Raw genomic sequence first — 22,800 nt, forward strand, 5'->3', positions numbered from 1 at the left:
TGTGTGTGTGTGTGGAGCTGGTATGAATACAGAAACGGCAGAATGTCTCCGCTTCTGCTGTGTCATCTGTTGTTTGAGCTAATTTTAGCAGCTGACAAATGCAGATTCATACATGATAGAACACTACTCTGAACCATACTATAGTAAAGTGTGTTATACTGTATATATTATAGTATCTACAACTCTCTGTTAATGAATGATCCAGCATACTGTAGTGTTCATTATAGTGAACTGATAAACTGTAATAAATGGATACTGTGGTATACTTTACTGTTCACTACAGTAAACTGTGGTGTATTGTAGTATAAGATATGCTAGAGTTGTAGAAAACTACTGGCTAGTTTGTTTATTTTATTGTTGTGTTACCAAAGCAACTATAGAATTACTTCAACAGATCAATGCTTAGTTATTTGTTACCATAGCAACTATAAGATCGCCACAACAGATCAATTACTATAGTTGTTCTGTTACTATATAAACTGTAGTATCAACACAACAAATCAATGCACTATAGTTGTGTTACCATAGCAACTGTAGTATCACCACAAAATATCATTTGATACAGACGTTGTTACCATAGTAACTATAGAATCACCAAAACAGATCAATTGCTATAGTTGTTTTGTTACCATAGCAACTATAGAATCACCACAACAGATTAATTACTATAGTTCTTGTGTTACCATAGCGACTATAGATTCACCACAACAGATCAATTACTGTAATTCTTGTGTTACCCTATCAACTATAGAATCACCAAAACAGATCAATTGCTATAGTTGTTTTGTTACCATAGCAACTATAGAATCACCACAACAGATTAATTACTATAGTTCTTCTGTTACCATAGCGACTATGGATTCACCACAACAGATCAATTACTGTAATTGTTGTGTTACCCTATCAACTATAGAATCACCACAACAGATCAATTTCTATAGTTGTTCTGTTACCGCAGCAACTGTAGAATCACCACAACAGATCAATTACTATAGTTGTTATGTTACCATAGCAACTGTAGAATCACCACAACAGATCAATTGAAACAGCTGTTTTGTTACCATAGAAACTATAGAATAAGAGTAATTAAAGTTTTTTTTTTTTTTTACTATAGTATGGTTCAAAAACACTAGTATTTTCTAAAAATGACTGTAGTATACATACTTTATACATCCATGCCCTGCATTACAATAAATTGAATATCGGGCTGCACAATATATCATTTCAGCATCGATATCTCGATGTGATCATTCGTAATAGTCAAGTTGAGTCTAAATTATAATTTATAAGTGTTGTAATTTACAAGTGTTGTTTGGGGCCTGTGACTGTGTGAGGGGTTTAAAAGAGTTCAGGCCTAAGAAATTGTAGTGTTTTTAACTTTAACAAATTAATAATGACAAATACTATTGAATCATTTATAAAAAGAAGACTATGCAGTATTATTTTACATTTGATTTATTCAATTATCGTATTCCTGAATACAGTTTGACTCTTTATATAATTTGTATCTTTTTTGTTACTAAATTTATCTCTGCTTATAGATTGTTTCTTACATTTTTTGCAGATGCACTCCCCTACAGAATCATAATAATCAATCTAAAATGACCATTTTTTTTCCCCAAATAGTTATTTAACACATCTAGTGAAATTGTATTTATGTCGCAATATATATATTGCAGAATAAAAAAACATTGCAATGTTAGATTTTTCCAATATCGTGCAGCCCTAATTGAATACATAGGGCTCTATTTTAACGATCTAGGCACAAAGTCCAAAGCCTTCCCCATCCACTTTTGCTATTTTAAGGATGGGAAAATCCACTCTGTGCCCACGGCACAAGGTCTAACAGGGTTGAGCTTATCCTCTTAATGAGTTATAGGTGTGTTTTGAGACTAAACCAATCAGAGTCTCATCTCCCATTCCCTTTAAGAGTCAGTTGCGTCGCACCATAGAGCATTTGCTATTTACATGGCGGAGTTTGTAAGTGGAAAAACTGAACACTTCACTAGCGAGAAAACTGTTAAACAGAGCATCTGCAGCACGAGAATGAGAGATGAGCCTCCTCATTATTTACTTTCACTTTCGCTCTCGTGGATAGGGTAAGGAATAAATAAACAATAATAATAAAGTGTGATCAACAGCTGAGTTTTATCCAAACACACATGCTGTGGTCTAAACCCTGACAGGTGGGCAAATCTAAGCTTGTTTTTAATAAAACAAATATAAATCTGGATAAAACAAACAATACAGCTACTAATAATAACATTACACAAAAGCAAATTGTCATGAATAAACTGATAAAGCTTTGGTGTTTATATTGATGTAGAAAATAATCATTTTGTGCTGCACTTTAGACCTCCTCTAAGCTGGTCTATTGGGCAGTTTATTTTAGTTCCTCAAATAGCAACGTGCTAACAATGCGCCCTAACACACCTCTTATCTAAACCAGAACACCCATGAGTCCACAAAGTAGTATATAAATGTATTATTTATAGATTAATTTAAATCATAAATAAGGACGATAAATACAAAATAATGTTATTCCAAAGATGTTTAATGTGAGTGCAACTATAAAATAAGTGAAATAAAGTCTCTTCATATATATTGGAGAAAGTACTCAAATTAGATATATCAAAAAAATTAGCAATTTGGAAATTTGTAGGATAAACATTATGCAAGATCTTAAAATGTATCTCTCTTATTTTGTTGGATATGCTGAATTTCTCAGGTAATAACCATGCTCTCTTCCATTGAATGCAATCAGAAAAATTGGTCCAGAAAAATTGACATCTTGGGGAGGTATATACAAAGTAATACAATCGTCTGACAAGTCTGTTGTCACATTTTTTATCAAAAAAAAAAGACACTCCATCCAAAAAAAGTTTAGGCATAATGGTTTCCCTCTCATTAAAGTAAAGAAACGTTTTAAATAAATGCACATAACGTGACAAACTCTTTATATCACAGTTGAAGGATTTAGCTGGCAGAGGGAAATTATAAAATGTCATAAATTCTTCATATTGCCATCGTTTTTAATTTTAATTTTAATTTATTTTTAAATAAGTCCAAAACAGTTTTTTACCTCTCTCTCAATTCTTTCTTATTTTTTTTGTTATTGTATTTTTCTTCAATGCAGTGAAGTTGTTATTCTTGTATTCAATTAAAAAAATAAATTATTTATTGTGCATCTGGATGTAATGTTTTAATATAATATAATAAACGGCCCCTCTGGGAGTAGAGACATGACGGGCTTGTCAGATACTATGTGATGACATCACTGATATGCAAATTAGAGTGTGACGTCATCTGGCAACATTTCTCGTTCAGGCTCTAGCTACTTTTCATTGAAAATAGTTGGCAACACTGATTACAACAGTGGTTTGTTCTGTATCCAATCGAAGAAGAAAATGAACAGAGTTAATATTCGTGGCCTAAGCACTTTTTAATTATTTTTAAAACTGAAATATATGACACTTTCTCCAGAATAAAAAAAAAAACATAATAGAAAATGCTGCGAAATATTTAGTAAACTATGTAGGGCGATTAATTACAGATATTGATGTGACATATCTCTATGACATCACTGCATGTTTGTGCGCTCTGGCAGGAAGTCTGGCTGTTACCTGTGACTTGCTGTGCATGAGTTACAGACGCTGCTGATCCACCAACCGCTCCTCAGATCTCCATCAGACCCGAACCCAACAGGATGGCGCAGGCCGTGGCGAAAGTGGCCCGCAGGATCAACGACACCATGGAGGAGGGTAGAGACTCGCTGGGTCTGTAAAAATGGAAATATATCACTTTTTGAACACATAAAAGTGACATGTTCAATTTAAATGACTGATTTGGTGCAAATATTTAAGATTGGTCTCATTTAAGAGAACACACTTGTCAGATTTTAGCTGAAAAAAAGTGAAAAAAGTGCCAAAAGTTTAATGAATCTAAAATGTGCCTTTACGTTTATGAAAATAATAAAAGAATGAATGTATATATTACTATATAACAGAAATATGTATTTTTACAAAACCTGTTTAGCCTAAATTTAATGGAAAATCTAAGTACATATTTAAACAAATTATATTGCAAATTTGAAGTTAAGCTTTTAGTAAAATTGAGTTTGGCTGCAGTTCCAAAAATGACCACCGGGTGATAATTAGTGGTGAACATACAAGGGTGTCCCCTTGTTCGGTGTATGTCATAAGGAATATAAACCAAATTTTTTTCATTATTTTGACAATATTTGCAAAGTGCACATCAAACTTGAATGTATTACTGCCAGATTGGTGGTATTTAATTTGAATTTATCCTCTAAAACAGTGTTTCTTAACCACGCTCCTTGAGGAGCACTAGCACTGCATGCTTTGGATGTCTCCTTTGTCTGTCACACCCATTACAGGTCTTGCTAATCACTGACGATCTGGATCAGGTGTGTTTGGTTAAAGAGTCATGGAGATGTGTAGAGCTGGTATTCCTCCAGGAATGTGGTTGAGAAGCACTGCTCTAAAAAGATCTAAAATCTATAGATTAAAACAAATAAGACATTTCACTGCAAAACATGCTTAAAAATCCATCTAGAGAAATTATTTACAGCTGGATATTTTCATTCTTTAATTTTTCCTCGGCTTAGTCTCTATTTCAGGTGTTGCCACAGCAGAATGAACCAACTATTCGAACATATGTTTTACGCAGGGGATGCCCTTCTAGCTGCAACCCAGCACTGGGAAACACTCTTACACTCACATTCACACACACACACTCATACACTACGCGCAACTTAGTTCATCATTTACCCTATAACGCATGTGTTTGGACTGTGGAGGACACCGTAGCACCTGGAGGAAACCCAAGCCAACACGGGGAGAACATGCAAACTCCACACAGAATCGCCAACTGACCCAGATGGGACTCGAACCAGTGACTTTCTTGCTGTGAGGCAACAGTGCTTACCCCTGAGCCATCGTGCTGCCCTTATATATTAATATATTGCATAAAATATAATTATATATATATATATATATATATATATATATATATATATAAAGCCTAAATTTGATAACTTAACAAATTATATTCCAAATTTGAAGTTGATATCACCAAAAATGAGCTTGGCTGCAGTACCAGACATGACCACTAGTCATTGATGACATTCAGTTTACATTGGTAACCACATAAGCATGCTGCCTGTTTCTGTTTATGTTTTGAGGATTATGAACCGTATTTTTCTTACTTCTGACAATATTTGTAAAGCAGACATCAAATTCTAAACTATTATGGCCAGTTTTGTGGTATTTATGTTGAATTTATCATACAAAAACATCTATAATCTATAGAATAAAACAAATAGGAACATTTTACTTAAAACCATGCTTAAACAATCCAGTTAATCTAGACTAGAGAAATTATTTAAGCTGAACATTTTAATTCATTCATTTTCTTTCTGCTTAGTCTCTATTTCAGGGGTCGCCACAGCAGAATGAACCACCAGCTATTACAGCATATGTTTTTAAGATTGAGTTTGTCTGCAGTACCAGACGTGACCAGCAGGCTTGCATTAATGACATTCAGTTTACATTGGGAACCACATAAGAGTGCTGCCAATTTCTGTCTATGTTTTGAGGAATATGAACAGCATTTTTTATACTTCTGATAATTTTTGTAAAGTAGACATCAAATTCATTAACTATTAAATCAATTACGGTTAGTTTGGTGGTATTTAATTTGAATATATCCTCTAAAAACATCTAAAATTGATAGATTAAAACAAATAAGAACATTTTACCTAAAACCTTGCTTAAACAATCCAGTTAATCTAGACTAGAGAAATTAGTACTAGGTTGCAGCCGGAAGGTCATTCGCTGTATAAAACATATGCTGGAATAGTTGGTGGTTCATTCCACTGTGGCAAACTCTGAAATAGAGATTACGTAAGTGGAAGGAAAATGAAAGAATGAGTGCTGTTTCAGCCATAGAGGGCTGTGTTCAGCAGATGGCGCTGTTGCTCTGAGAGACTCCATGAATCCCACCTGTCTGATCTTTATCTGTGTCATTTTCTGCAGATCCTCAAATCAGTCAAGAGTAATTAAAGGCTCATGGCAATCAGTGTTATTGTGCAGCAGCACCTCTGATTACACAAACACAACATCCAGAGCCTCAGAATGACCAGCTCCGTTCGTCAGGCTGACTGCATTCACACTGATTTGAGGAGTGATTGCAATACAAATCAAAGTTTATCAGTCACATGCGCAGTACGATATGCAGTGAAATACTTATCTGACCTATAATAAATAAACTATGGAATAAAAATCAATATCACACAACACATAAGCTCAATCATACTTTGGTGATGCAATATATATATATATATATCGCCCATACATTAACACCAATTCAAGCAACTTCTTTATCTCTATTGGAGGTGTCAGTATGGTTAAAAACTATAGATGGGCATAGATTAATGACTAATGATTATGCCATGTTAACATGTTATATATAACATGTTTATATGTATTATAGGTGGGCATAGATAATTTTTTTTAATCTAGAATAATCTCACTGTAATCTTGGAATTAATCTATATTTAAATGGCTCGTTTGAATTCTGCATTCAGAATATGTGCAATACCCAAATAATGACTAAAAGTCTTTGAGAACAGGTTTCTCAAGCCAGGTGGCGCATTAGACCAGGGGAACATCTCCTGTTTCCACAATGTATCACAAACTGCTTGAGAAACTGTTTACTGTGATAATTGGTGATGAAAATAAATGTTCAATGAGATGTGCTTGTGTTTACTGTTTATTCAGTTAAACATGAATGTTTACATAAGCTCCAAACAGCCATCGTGATGACCCTAATCTGACTAAAGTCATAACTGAACTAAACAGAAATGGAATTAAGACATGTGGAGTATGCAGATATTAGTGGCAGTATTGAAGTAAACACCGCAATCAAACTATTACCGTCATATTTTCCCTCAAGATCCACATACGTGGCTGTCAGTAAAGGACCGCACACACACACTCACATCTCGAAATGCGGACGTTTTTTTCTTTCCACTCGGCAATATTAAATTCCATAACACTCCCACCAGTCCTTACTCCTGATTTGTGTATATTAGCTAGGGCCAGACAGAATCACCGGACATTTTTTAACATTTCTGCGGAGAATTTTGGTAAAACTTTTGGTAAAAATTTCTGCAGAATTATTTTGGGAGTATCATAACTAAAACATTATTATGTGAAATAAAAATAGTATATTTTAAACTTTTAATTAATGTTTAAAATGCAAATTCAATTAGATTCACTTTATATGGTAAACAAAGTAAGTCTCATATAATATCTCTACTAAAAGACTACTACTGCAGAACTTTATAAACTGCATTGTACAAAAATCAGACGAACATTTTCATATCAGTCAATAATATTACTGTAATTAATTTAAAAACTGAATAAACTTAGATTTACTCAAGTAAATAAACAGAATTAATAATGGCCTAAATATCTGCGGAATTCTGCGGAAAATCTGTGGAAGTCTGCGCGCGCAAATTCCGTGTGGGCCTACTAATACCCTAGTTTGTCATGAGGGCATGAATGAAATGTTCATAAGTGAATGTGAACCTGCCGAATTACAGTTCAAGAGTTCACACTTAGCTCATGACTTACGAAAGCTCATTTGGCATGCTGTCCCGGGAGAGAGCCCTGAGCTCAAGGCATTCCTCGGGTCCAGGGCTCCCTCCCTTTGGGGATTCTTCAAGACGAAGATAGTTGTAAGTGGAAAAGGAGGAGATATATATAGGAACTAGGGACCCTTGATTGAAGGATCGTGATTAGCTATTATGAGCCACCTGGTTTAATCATGAGTACGTACTCCTCTCGAAATTAGTTTAATAAATTAAACTTCACTTAAAGTCAGCCAAAATTACAGGAAACTCTTACGGCCCGTTTAAACTGCCATTTAAATGTGACCCAATTCTGATTGTTTGCTCATATGTGACACAGATCAGATCTGTTCTATGACCGTGTAAACAAATGCATTCAGATATTCAGAGATGGTTTTCAGGCCTCCTTCATATGTGGAAATAAATCAGATATAGATGGGATATGTGATAATGCGACTGTCATGTAAACAGGCAGATTGGAATTATTGAGGCAGTTCTGTTCTGTACAACATTAAACTTGCGACTATGTGGTGCTTCTCCACGGTTTAATGACAGAAGGAAGAGCGTGTGTGGAGATGCTGACGCGGTAAACAACATCAGAGGAAACACAGAGGAGGAAAGTGGTCAGTCGCCACAATTTGCTCCTACCAGACCTGACATCTCTCTCGTACACACACATTCCTCTGAATGGTGGAGGACATCATACAGCGTATAAACCACAAGCGCAAGCTGCGATGACGGCTCTTTCCCACCTCTGCCTCAAAATCATTTTAAAGTTGGGCGAACTTCGTGTTGTAACTTTTGCTTTTTGGCCCTATTAATACACGCACTGCAGGCTACACATAGAATTACTTTATTCTTAGGGATGGCTGACGTTTCGACACAGTGTCGAGATCCCGAAGCGCAAGTGTGTCGAAACACTGCACTGAAGCATGATCCGAAACACCCAGGTCACATGACTAAAGTGTTTCGAAACACCTGGTCACATGACTAAAGCGATTCAAAGCATTAATCATTTCAGAAGCGTTTCGAGACCTGGAGAATCTGCATTTGACTGACAGGGTCGAAATCAAGTTTCTGTCTTTTATGGCCTAGTGGACCATGCGTGCGTCTTTTATGGCCTAGTGGACCGCATGTTGTTAATGTGTTTCAAGTTAATTTTAGGTTCGAATCCCGACTAGTTCAAATACTCCAAAATCATAATTCTACATATTTTAATCATGTTTCTGTTTCATGGAAACACGTCATAAATTTAGCATCATTTTTGTAACACTGTAAAACAATCATTAATATTTTTACAGTACAGTGATGGGTTTACGGTTTGGGTAGACGTTAATAAAATACGATGGGAAGTTTAATTGATAATATAAATAATTATTGTTAACTTCTGGCCACAACTTTATCTGATCTAGCAACAACCCTGTTTTATGACCAAAACAATAAAAATTTTTTACAAGGTGTTTATTGGGATATCATAGCAATGTTGAAACAAAACGATACAAGAACAAAGCATTACCAACTGGTATTAAAGTCACTAAAACTCCAACCACTCGACTGAACCACTTGATGATACAAAGGTACAAAGTGAGGTTTCATACCTCAATTTGCTCAACTGTTCTTTGTTGAAGCTGTTTCAGTGCAATACAAATTAAATGACCACTAGGTGGCACCGTAGAGTGAGGTTTCGAAACGTTTCAAAGCTTCGACACATTTGCTTCGACTATTTCAGTGTTTCACAAAGCCTCGTTTTGCCCACCACTATTTATTCTCTCCAACAGCAGTGCGCACTTAGGCAAAGACTACATCTTCAACTACACACACATCAGGCCCATACCATTACATAAACTGCGTGGGGGTAAATCTGGACCAAACCATTCCCTGCTTATACTACACCTATACGCATTTTACGCAGAGCTAAAAACAAGACAATTTCTTCCATCTTTATTTGTCATTTATAAAGGATTTATAAAGCATGAACAGTCCTCACTTTAGATAAGGTCACAAAGCTAGGTGAAGTTGAGTTAATAAAGCATTTATTAACATATTAGTTGATTATTAATATATGCCTGAATAATAAGACATATAAACGTTAATTTCAATAGTTTATTAATCATTTACTAACTCATTCTGAATGATCCTAAAAACCCTCTACTCTTAAATACAACTGGTTTGTAAATAAAGCAACACCTTATCTAGTAATGAAAAATTTATCATTTACTAAGTATGAAAATACAATTATTGAGCACATTTTAAATGTGGTTATAAGTCAAGAATAGAGCATTTGTAGCTGCAGTTATAAACTGCTTACTAACGCTTATTAATGTAGAGTTAATATTTAACAGATAATGAATTCACAATTTGCTAATGCTTAATAAATGATTTATAGTGTGTAGTTATCATAGATATATACATTAGATGTCGCCTGGCCTATTGTTGTCTATTGGACGGAATGCGTCAATAGCGCCTCCATCTTGCTACAGGGTAGCGCTCCTTTGAAATGAATGCGGGACCAAGGTACAGTGGAGGACTGTGGCCATGCAAAGCCAGAGATTTACACATATACACATATATCTATGATCGGGAGTTTTCCTGGATGTTAGTATTCAATTTTTTTTCGGATCAGTGACCGCATGGGCATTCCTGACTAAAAGCTTGTGTTAGTGTGTACGGAAATGTACTATCCACCCTCCCTGCTAAATTTGATCTAATCATGTCCTGAAGCACAGCTCCTCTCCTGCCTTCACTGCTCATACTGACGGAGAGAGCGACTCGTTTGTGAATGAATCCCCCGAACGACACTTTCACTAACGTTAGCCGACAATAATACAAGTTTCTGGCAGCGCAGCATCTCGTTGTCATATTTCTTTTGCTGATTTTATTCAACAAAACTAGCATAAGCCGAGTGTTTAGTGCGAGTTGGAGCTGCTTTGCCGTATGGTGAATGCAGTAAGAGACTGTTATCATCAATAACGTTACCTGTTGAGCACAAAAGTTCAGAACATACAAAAACAGAAAAAAACTTAATATTATTTATGAAATGTTCTGCCTTTGTGCTTTGTTTTCTTTGTTTGCTCGTTACTACACCCGTACACAGCGCTAAAGTCCCGCATCTTCACGTAATAACACTGTCCTGACTAGTTCGGTTGAATGACATTTGTCCTGGGAGCACTGTACCAATGTGGCGGCGCTATTGACGCATGCTCAGGGTCCCTATGCGATATCTAGTGTATATATCTATGTGTAGTTATTATAAAGTGTTACCAAAACTCTTTCTGAAAAAAGACAACTCTTTTTGATAGTCTAGAAAATGCTTCATGATTCAGGAATGTTTTAATATTTGCACTAGAAACAAGACAAAAGCTCTTAAGTAAGAAATGTCTTTTTTTGCAGTGTGGTGTTACGCGGAGGCGACAGCTTTCTGAAACACAATCTCTTAATTAGAGCTCTGGTATTAACAGGCGGATTTTAATAGTCAGTGTTTGTTATGTTCTGCAGATCTGTCCGACTGCGGCCTCATCAGCTTTCCTGACGGAGTCTTCAAGATGATCCGCAGCTGCTCTGAAAACATCCACAAAATCTCTCTGGCCGACAACCAGATTAAAGCTCTGAGCAACAAGTTCTTCCTCACCTTCACACAGCTGAGAGGTCAGACTTCTGGAAAACTTCAGATTGCATCATCATATAGATCTGCTGGCTTTATTGTATGCGCAGCCATGCTGGCGATACTTGCATGAAAGCATTGTTCTTTATATTTCTTCCGTCTAAAGCAAGAGTTGTGCAGAAAACTTTTGGAGGTGCTCAAAGCATACAAAAGTAGTGCATGAGGCAAGGCTTGAACCCATTGAAAGTCTTTGCACACTGAAGTTTGTATGCATTTTTTAGGGTTCGTTTCTAAAAATTGGTCCTGCAAAGTCAGTTTGCATGCTGAAGTCACAAGATTTCTCAAATGCACTTGTTTTTTCGTATTCGTATTGTAAAGATTTGTCATGCACAGACACCCTGCATGCTGAAGTCCACATGTTTGTATCATTCAGGAGTTCACACTCAGCTGATGATTGATTATAAAGCGTGTTTGGCATGCTGTCCCGGAAGAGAGCCCTGAGCTCATAAGATCCTCGAGTCCGGGGCTCCCTCCCGTTTGCAGGGTAAGAAGGGAGTTTGAGCACAGGTAGATCTGGAGAACTCCCTTGCTGTAGTAGCTAATGAATAGATAGTGATAGCTCTTAACAGATAACTACTGACAAGGAGCATGTCTGTGGTGCCGATTTGGATCAGTCAATAAACTTAAGTTGCATGTTTCTGATCGGTGGGAGGAACCCGGGGGAAACCTACGTGTAAACTCCACACAGAAACGTCGGCTGGCTTGGTAAGGACTAGAACCAGTGACGCTCTTGCTGTGAGGCAACAGTGCTAACCACGGGGCCACCATGCCACCCATCTAAGAAAGAATGAGGAGGAGTAGAGGTGGAAGAGGGGATTCTTCAAAACTAAGATGGCTGTGATGTGGAAATTATGGGGTATTTATTGTGGCTTAGGAATGGTCTGATTAGTGAATCATAAATTGGGTAACGCGGGACCAGCCGCAAGCAATCATAAGCATGTGATCCTCTCAAAAGTAGTTTATATATAAACTTCCCTCCATTCATGTTTATTTCTATAGCACTTTTACAATGTTGATTTTCAAAGCAGCTTAACAGAAGTTTCTGTGCATTTTTTAGGATATTAAAACAAAAAAATGCACTCAAAAATGTTGACTATTTAGGATACGAATACAAAAATATACATGAGAAAAATTCTGACTTCAGTGTGCAAGGTTTCATTGCAATGATGAATTTTAAGGATATGTGAAGTTGAATTTAAAATTGAATTGAGAAACCTTGAACACTAATTTCCAAAATTGTTCATATGCATTTCCTTGTAATCTTATCCTAATTTTCGTATCCTAAAATTCATTATGCATAGAAACATTTCTCACTCAAGTCAGAGTTTTTTGTATGTATTTTTTGTATTCGTATCCTAAAAAATAATCATGCAAAGAAACCCAGCATGCAGAGGTCCAACATTTTTTCTATGCATTTTTTTATATTCACACTGTAAAATTTTATCACACCAAGGCACCTTGCAACATTCAACATCAAATTGTTCGTATGCACGTTTTTGTAATCATATGCTAACTGTTGTATCCTAAAAATTTGCTATGCACAGAAACCTTGCACACTAATGTCAAACATTTTTCGTATGCTTTATTTTTTATTTGTATCCTAAAAATTGTTATTACATAGAAACCCTGCATGCTGAAGTCCAGCAATTTTTCTTTGCATTTTTTACATTCATACTGTAAAATTTTATGATGCAAACAAACTTTGCAACATTCAGCATTTCATTTTTTATTTGGATTTTTAAAATATTTTTATTTTATTCTAAAAATTTGTCATGCAACGAAAGTTTGCATGCTAAAATAAAAAGATTTTTCATATGCATTAGTTTTTCCATATTCATATTTCGTATTCAGATTTGTCATGCACAGAAACCCAGCATGCCAAAGTCCACATTTTTGTATGCATTTTTTTTTGTATTCGTATCCTAAAAACTAATTGCACAAAAACCTTGCACACTAAAAAGTTCAACATTTTCACATGCATTTCTTTTCATATTGTTATCCAAAAAGTCATCATGCACAGAAACTTCTTCATATGTATGTTTTTTTAATCATATCCTATAAATATGTTTTGCACAGAAACCTTGCAAACTGAAGTCAGAATTTTTCAAATGCATTCATATCCTAAAAATTAATCATGCAAAGAAGCATCACACTCTGAAGTCCAAAAGTTTTCATATGCCTTTTCATTTGCTATGGTATCCTAAAATTTCAGCATGCACAGAAACTCATTCTTCAATTATTTTACTTCGGCTTGGTCCCTAATTTTTTATATTCCAGCATATGTTTCATGCAGCGGATGCCCTTCCAGCTGCAACCCAATACTGGGAAACACCCATACACACTCATTCACATTTACACTCATACTCTTCAGCCAATTAAGTTCATCAATTCCCCTATAGCGCATGTGTTTGGACTGTAAGGGAAACCAGAGCACCCAAAGAAAACTCATATCAACACTGAGAGAACATGCAAACTCCACAAAGAAATACCAACTGACCCAGCCGAGGCTCGAACCAGCGACTTTCTTGCTGCGAAGCCACAGTGCTAACCACTGAGCCACCGTGCCACACATGCACAGAAACATTGCAGTTTTTGTATTTATTTTTTTCATATACCTTATATATAATCTATATCGGCATCGAAACAAACTAATAATTTCCAGTTTTCCTTTATATGTGTATAATTTAGTCTACATCGGTATATCTGTGTTGTTTAGAGCTGGATCTGCAGGGAAACGTCCTCACGACGCTGCCGGATGCAATTGGAGAAGCGCAGCATCTGCAGATCATCAACATCTCCAGAAATAATCTGAGTGTGTTCCCGGAGCGACTGACGGATGTGAAGAGTCTGAAGCAGATCAGCGTGGAGGAAAACCAGATCACAGGTCAGCGCCGCTCATCAAACTCACTGCATCACCACAATTTTCACAAGGAGTTGGTACATTATCAATCTGCTAACGTCAAAAGCTCACTTTTTTTCTAATTTGTCAGCATATTTTAACTTATGATATTGCAATACACACAATCATTGTTTTATATTTGAAAATCTGTATAAATTTCACAGTCTAAGGGCTACTATTTTGCCTATATATGAAGAGTTCAGATGCAAAACCCTCTAAACCCATCAGAGCTCTTGTCTTATAAATGAGCATTTTCTATCAGGCTGCTCTGATTAGCTTCAGAAGTTTCACTTTATATGTATTGATAAGGTTATTAGCTGGTAAATAAAATAAAGTTTTTTTCATAAATGTCACTTTAGACAATTCTTTGGTTTTTAACAAGGCAGATTTTCTTTTGTGTCAAAACCAGCTAAATACACCTCTGATTTTTCTGCAGAAACCTCTAAACCCACATATTGGGACAAGACAGTGTAATTTGCTGAAAATCACTAAAGATGCTATTAGAAATTATTTTACCAAACATAAAACACCTTACACAGACCACCTGAAATTAAAAATACAGAAATCTGTCAGGTAACTGGCGGTTCATTCCGCTGTGATAAACCAGGGAAAATGCAGAAGGAAAATGAATGAATGAAATCTGTCAAGTGCATCAATCAATTAATCAATAACATTAAAACTGACATGAATTAAATCTGAACTATCTGTTGTCATTTCTGATATTTGGGGTTTAGATTTAATGTAAGTAGAGTAATGAAAACATTGCAAACATTGTAAAATAAGCTTGGTAGATTTAAATAATGAAGCGTAAAACATTATGAAACTTCAATATCTGTGCACTGTCCATTAATATCAGAGCTTATCAGATCTACAGGTAATATGAAGTCATATTAATAATGTATAGATTTGTATATTATATTTATCTTTTAAAAAAAATAGCTTACATTAGCAAATAAAACACAAGGTAGGTCTACTGGGCTAAAATGGGATGCCTCTCAGACACTTTTAGAAGCTGTTATTTAATCTTCCTCACCATACTTAAGTTCTTGGTCTCTTGTTTATCCTCATAGCATCCACTTGGGATAAGAGAACTGCATCTTTGTCTTTCATGAAACAAAAATTCCAAAACTCACTGGACCTCCGGCGACTTGGACGCTCTCGCCGGCTTCAATGTGAACGCACAGTTAGGGAAAAATATTAAATATAGAGGAAACAAAAGAGTGAAAAACCAAGAGAAACAACAAATATAAGAAAGTTTTGTTTATATAATTTATGTTTTGTCGGTTTATGGCTAATTCGTATGAGTTTAGTCCTAAACCAATGACTGTAAAAAATATGGACGACGCGACAGCCCCTTTTCCCATTGAACGCCTTGAGGGCAAAACGCCTGCTTGACGGGCACAAACTGTCGCAAAAGACTGCTGAAATTGGAGCCTGGACATGCGCAGAAGGACTGTCTGATGGAGCCAGAGGAGGAGCCGCGAAAATGAGCAGAGTCGAGCTTCCAACCAAACGCTTTATGTAAAATCAACCACGCCCCCCGAACTGCTCAGCATGCGTTTGCTGTCATATCAACACAAATGGATGTAATAACGTTAACAAATATGAGGGTTTTTTATATTCAATCGCGCCAGCTCCGGGCCGCAGCGCATAACCTACTCGCGGCGTCGCGGGCTGATTCCGGCTCACATGCGGCAGCGCCGGCTCGTAGGTCCAGGCATCCGGAGTAGGTCCAGCAGAGGTAGTCAGTCTGAGCTCTGAGGGGTAAGTCTCCGGCAGGGGAGAATCTAGCCGGAACTGGCCCGAGTGTGTTTTGCTATCTGGGTGGTTAGGCGTGTATCAGCAAACTAATAAAGCCCGAAAAAAGCCCTGACCTTAGCGAATAAACAGTGTTCCACCAGATCATGTATGTCAGAAACTGTAGTTTACTGCTGAACTCATTTTGTCATGGTAAAATAACACAGAAATCGAATAATAACACTTCAGTCTCCTGCCGAAGCTCAGACGCGCTGCTTTGAGAAACTGTCAATCACAGCTGTCAATCACGATGACACGCCCAGCATTAAATTACTGCTAAAAACAAACTGTTTACACAAATGAAGATCTGCACCTATTTCAGCACAATAACCAGTGCCTTAATCCACCAGAACCATCTTTCGGGACATTTTATTGCAAGTGTAATAATTTTTTTTATTTGGGCTCAAGTCTCCTTCATTAACACGGAGGAGGCGGGCTTTATGACTTGTACTGCAGCCAGCCCCCAGGGGGCGATCTAACGGCTGAGACCTTCACTCAAACGCAGGCTTGCGGCACACTTGTCCTAAACCCAAGCGTCATGGGGGATGAGCAAATCATACAGAAGTGGAAATGCACAGCAACACTCCGATCACACGGCGATCACTCGAAGTAGAAGCATAAACCGATCTTAAGAGGTTTTGTTTTCCAACAAGATTACACTGATGCAGGTAAACAGCCAATAAATACATCTGGAAATAAAAGATTTGCATGACACTAATGCAGTAATGCAGCAATGAGAATTGACGGTCGCTTGACATGAAATGAATTTGTCAAACAGAAAATAAGCTGTCAGACACACTGAATGTTTCTGCTCAAAGTAATTCTGTGCAGTTCTTCTCAGTTGTCTCTGCGGTGGCAGCTGGAGAAACGAACCAGCAGAAATCTGTGAGACAGAAGCGCAGAGATGTTCACAACTAGACAACGAAGTTGAGAAAGTCTGAAAGAAACGTCCGTCTATCATAGAGTCATGATCCGCTACGGCTCTGCTGCTGCTGTTTGTTAAGATTTCATTATTGTCAGTGGAGTTCAGACCTGCTGATATGTGTGTGTGTGTGTGTGTGTGTGTGTGTGTGTGTGTGTGTGTGTGTGTGTGTTTGAAAAATGTATATTTGTATTAATAATTCACCTAAAACCCTGCATAAGCTCACAGTCAAATATGTACACAAATGCACACACACACACAAAACACACACACACACGCACTCACTCATACAAACACACTCACGTACATTCAGACACTCACTCAAAAAACACACACACTCACTCAGGTGCACACCCATATTTACTCACATACAAATGCATATGCACACAGACACACACACACACACACTTATGCATGCACAAATACCTGCACTTACTTACAAACACACACACACTAAAAATATACATGTACACTGATGCAGATGCACACTTGCTCACACAAACACACACTCACGCAGGCACACACAACCACACTCACTCATTGCTATTCCAGCATATACACCACGGATGCCCTTCCAGCTGCAACCCAGAACTGGAAAACACCCATGCAAACTCATTCACACACACACACACACACACACACACAATCATTTACTACAGCCAATGTAGTTAATCAGTTCCCCTATAGCGCATGTGTTTGGACTGTGGGGGAAACCGGAGCACTCGGTGGAAGCCCACGCCAACATGGGGAGAACATGCAAACTCCACACAGAAACACCAACTGACCCAGCCGGGGCTCAAACCAGGACTTCTTGCTGTGAGGCCACAGTGCCACCCCTGATTGTATATTATGATATTATTTTAATTATATTATGCAGTTAATAGAAAGTGTCACCAGGGTCATGGAAAAACAGAGTATCTTAACAAATCAATCACATTAGTTTGGAGGCGGGGCTTTCTGTCTGACTGACCAATGGCTGCTCAAAGATGCTGATTATTTAGCATTTCTCTTCAGTGGCTCGGTTTAGCTTTAACAATAAAAAGATCTGATGTATATCGTATTATTAGCGCTGATCTCCTGCACATGATTGTGTCTGTTGATGCTGTGAGCTTGTATTGAGACGCGCTGCACTTATGTCAGATTATTATTTACTCAATCTATGATCTGCTTTCATCTTCTGCGACCGTAGGATGATCACAAAGCAAAGCCGTCGTCATGGAAACCACAATTTAGCGCCTGGCTTTTATGTGTATGGAATGCTTTTTTAGGAGTAATGGTTTGGCTAAAGATTCGTTACCAAGACGATTCATTTGAAGTTGACTCTTTTATAGATGAATCAATAGTTTTAAACACTGTGCACTTTCACATTTAAGCCTCAGCTGGATATTTCACTTCACTCATGGCTGTGTTACACACTTCATGGAAGCTCATTTACAAAAGCCCACAATAGGGGCTCTTTAAAAGCTGTTTTTTTATACTATGATAACATTACATTTAAAAAAATCTTTTTATTTGTAAAGTGCATTCTTTATGCTGTTATACTGTTTTCTGAAATTTCAAAAATCTAAGTAATAAATAAAATAGCTTTTAAATATTAATTATCTAATTTTTTTAAATTCATTTATTTACTCATTTTCTTGTCGGCTTAGTCCCTTTATTAATCTGGGGTCGCCACAGTGGAATGAACCGCCAACTTTTCCAGCACATGTTTTACACAGCAGATGCCCTTCCAGCTGCAGCCCATCTCTGGAAAACATCCATACACACCCATCCACACTCATACCCTACAGACAATTTAGCTTACCCAATTCACCTGTACTGCATGTCTTTGGACAGTGGGGAAAACCAGAGCACCAAGAGGAAACACATGCGAACGCAGCGAGAACATGCAAACTCCACACATAAAAGCCAACTTACTTGCTGAGGCTCGAACCAGCGACCTTCTTGCTGTGAGGTGTCACAACCACCTACTGCGCCACCTTATTTTTATTATATTATTACTTATTTTTTATATTTTTATTATATTAATTATTAAAAATATGTTATATAAATTTTTTTGTATTTTTTATCATTTTATTTTTTTTGCATTTTTATAATATATATATATATATATATATATATATATATATATATATATATATATATATATATATTTTATGTATTATATTGATTATTACTAATTATTTTATTATATAAATTATTGTTTTATTATTTGTATTATATTAATTATTATAATTATGTTATTATATTATTTATTTTTTTACTATATTAATTATTATTAACATTTGTATTTTATAATTTTTTATATTGATTATTATCAATTATTTTATTATATTAATTATTATTAGTTATTTTATTATATTATTTATTTAAAATTATATTAATTATTATTAATATTTTATTATATAATTTTCTGTATTGATTATTATTAATTATTTAATGATATTAATTATTATTAGTTATTTTATTATATTATTCATTTAAAATTATATTAATTATTATTAATATTTTATTATATTAATTATTTTTTTATTATTTTTATTATATTATTATTAATTATTTTTCTGAAATATATAAATTATCATTTTAAATTAAAATATAAATCATTAAATTGAAGTCAGGTTATATTTTTATGTGATATTAAATATAAATTATAAATAAAAAAATTTAATATTCAATATTTTTATAAATTTAATTAATGTTTTCTGACATTGTAAAATATATCAATAAATAAAACACAATAAAAATAAAATAAATCAAGTACTGTGCTTCGAATGGCAGTGAGTGTGTAATATTGTAATTCTCTTCATAGCGGTCATGGCTTATAAAGCTTTAACCAAGTTTTTTTAAAAGCCCTTCACGGGAAATATGAATGGGAAAACACCGCGGTAAATGTGAGCAGCATCAGTGCACAGTTAGTTCTGCGCAGCTGCACTGAGTTGAAGGATTTTAGCAAAAGCTTTGATCCAGAGCGACTCTAAGAGCCAAGTTTCTCCTCTGTGTTTGGCTGTAATTTGAGTTTTTCCTCCTGCACATCTCTGCCTTTTCATTTTCATTCAGATCCTCTTACGAGTGTTTTTACACCGCCTGAACCTTTAGGATGACATTTTCTCTCCAGTGTTTTATTTAAGGCATTATTTTACTCCTCCTGCTGAAGCTTTTAGAAATGAGAGATGACCTGAGCTGAACCTGGAGGATTTGATCAGATTCAGCCCTGAAGAACAACAAACCAACTCTGTTTATAATTCTGTTAGTGTTGTGCTGAACATGGTGTTTTTAATGCACACACACACACGCACATACAAACAAACACGCACACACACATGCACATTCATGGACAAACAGGCACGCACATGCACAGACATACATGCATGCATACACACACACATAGGAACACACATGCACGGACACACAAACACACACACACTTGCATGCAAGCATGCGGTATGAGGCACCGTGTAGGATTTAAATCAAACTTCGCTTATCAACCTATATACAACTATACTACTGGATGTTCAAAACAACATATATGAAACTTGCGCATATACATATAATCTTGACACATGCATAAACACACACGCACATACATATGTACTCGATCCTCGCATAAACACCCACATTAGCACATGCACACACATATTAACTGCATGCAAACACACCTGTACACACTTGCATCAACGCACACACAAACATACACATACAGGCACACACATAAACGCACACATGAACACACACACACACACTCATGGATGCACACAAACAAATATGTATGCACATGTATGCATGCAAGCACACGTGAAGATACACACACATAAATGCGAACATGCATGCACGCACCCAAATGCACATGCACTCGCACACAAACATGCACATAAATGTGCACACACAAGCATGCGCACACACACAACCACACTTGCACACACGTGTATGCACATACATGCAAGCACACGCACATAAACAGGCACACACACAGAGACAAGCGCATGCACACACACAACCGCACATGCACACAAACGTGCACATTAATGCGCATACAAACACGCATGGACTGCATGGACACGCAAGTACACACACACACACACACGTATGCATGCACACAACCACACACGTGTATGCACATATGCACATAAACGCGCACACACACGGACACACATTCCCGCACAGATGCAAGCACATTCACACACAAACACACACATGCATGCACACACACACAACTGCACATGACTGCGCACATAAATGTGTACACACACAGACACACATGCATGCATTGCATGGACACGCAAGTACACACAACCACACATGCTCACATGAGTGTGCACATACACACATAAACGCGTACACACAGGTACAAGTGGATGCACATGCATGGACACACACGCCTGCACAGACGCACGCACATACACACACAAACACACACATGCATGGATACACCACATGACCACGCACACAAACGCGCACATAAATGCGCACACACACAGACACACACATGCATGCACACAACCAGACAAGCACACGTGTATGCACATACGCATACGCACATAAGCGCACGCACACAGGCACAAGCGGACGCACATGCATGGACACACGCCCGCACATGCACACATGCATGCACACACACACACAACCACACAAACGTGCACATAAATACGCACACACACAGACACACATGTATGCACTGCATGGACACGCAAGAACACACACAACCGCACATGACCATGCACATAAATGCGCACACACACAGACACGCACGCAAGTACACACACACGCATGCATGCACACAATTACACATGCACACACGTGTATGCACATACGCACACGCACATAAGCGTGCACACACAGACACAAGCGGACGCACATGCATGGACACACATGCCGACACATGCACACACACAACCACACAAACGTGCACATAAATGCGCACAGACACACACGCATGCACTGCATGGACACGCAAGAACACACACAACCGCACATGACCATGCACATAAATGCGCACACACACAGACACACACGCAAGTACACACACACACCCATGCATGCACACAACCACACATGTGCACACGTGTATGCACATACGCACAAACGCGCACACACATTCACAAGCGCACGCACATGCATGCACACACACCCCATACAAAACTATTTTGCTACGTAGTTAATGACATTTCTAACTAATCAGCATCATGTACATATTCAAATTTGATCTGAATATTAATCAACATTGTCTCCAGAATATGCATGCGTGTGTATTTACAGTATATATATATATATATATATATATATATATATATATATATATATATATATATATATATATATATATAAACACACACACACATTACTGTCAAAAGAAACTTTTATTTTGGATGTGATTAATTGGGATAGAAATTTGCCCAGCACAATAAACCCCATTATTGCGCACACGCCTGCAGTTTGTGTTCACACATTGTGTGTGTGTGTGTGTGTGTGTGTGTGTGTGTGTGTGTGTGTGTGTCCAGAGTTGCCAATGCAGAAGCTGTCCCTGATGCCGGCGCTGGAGTGTGTGAACGTGCGCGGAAACTCGCTGACGCCTGAGAACACATCCCTGCCTCATCAATACACACTCCTGACTTAAACATGCGGGTCGTGTGTATGCGTGCGTGTGTGTGTGTATCCCTGATGCTGCTTTCTGGAGCGCATACTGAGCCCAGCAGATTTACAATAAAATGTGTAATAAACATGCAAATGACCTTTGTGTTCAATTGAGACATCACTGGAGTGTGTGTGTGTGTGTGTGTGTGTGTGTGTGTGTATATATGTGATCATGTTTAAGTGTGTGTGATTGTGTTAGTGTGTATATGTGATTATGTGTGTCAGCGTCATGTGTG

At 37.1% G+C, this 22,800-nt stretch overlaps 3 protein-coding genes across 16 annotated transcripts in view; 1 reads left to right on the forward strand and 2 right to left on the reverse strand.

Moving 5' to 3' along the window:
- Positions 1-22,658, forward strand: part of lrrc20 (leucine rich repeat containing 20) — a 25,002-nt gene extending 2,344 nt beyond the window's left edge. For 3 of the 14 annotated variants that reach the window (NM_001430867.1, NM_001430865.1, NM_001430866.1), the window contains 4 exon segments: positions 3,608-3,776; positions 11,150-11,299; positions 14,032-14,199; positions 22,432-22,658. In NM_001430867.1, the coding sequence (NP_001417796.1) occupies positions 3,707-3,776; positions 11,150-11,299; positions 14,032-14,199; positions 22,432-22,547 (504 nt within the window). In that variant the 5' untranslated portion in view covers positions 3,608-3,706 and the 3' untranslated portion in view covers positions 22,548-22,658. 14 annotated transcript variants of the gene reach the window in all.
- The window catches only part of pald1a (phosphatase domain containing paladin 1a), a 185,565-nt gene that overhangs the window by 117,275 nt on the left and 45,490 nt on the right, over positions 1-22,800 (reverse strand). Inside the window, exon 2 of the mRNA XM_073917452.1 lies at positions 3,624-3,778. The gene's annotated coding sequence lies outside the window, so the exon portion shown is untranslated. The remainder of the gene's footprint in view (positions 1-3,623; positions 3,779-22,800) is intronic.
- ascc1 (activating signal cointegrator 1 complex subunit 1) overlaps positions 1-22,800 on the reverse strand; it is a 192,131-nt gene that overhangs the window by 5,924 nt on the left and 163,407 nt on the right. The window lies entirely within an intron of this gene.

This window comes from Danio rerio, chromosome 12, assembly GCF_049306965.1.
Source record: "Danio rerio strain Tuebingen ecotype United States chromosome 12, GRCz12tu, whole genome shotgun sequence".
Lineage (NCBI taxonomy): Eukaryota > Metazoa > Chordata > Actinopteri > Cypriniformes > Danionidae > Danio > Danio rerio.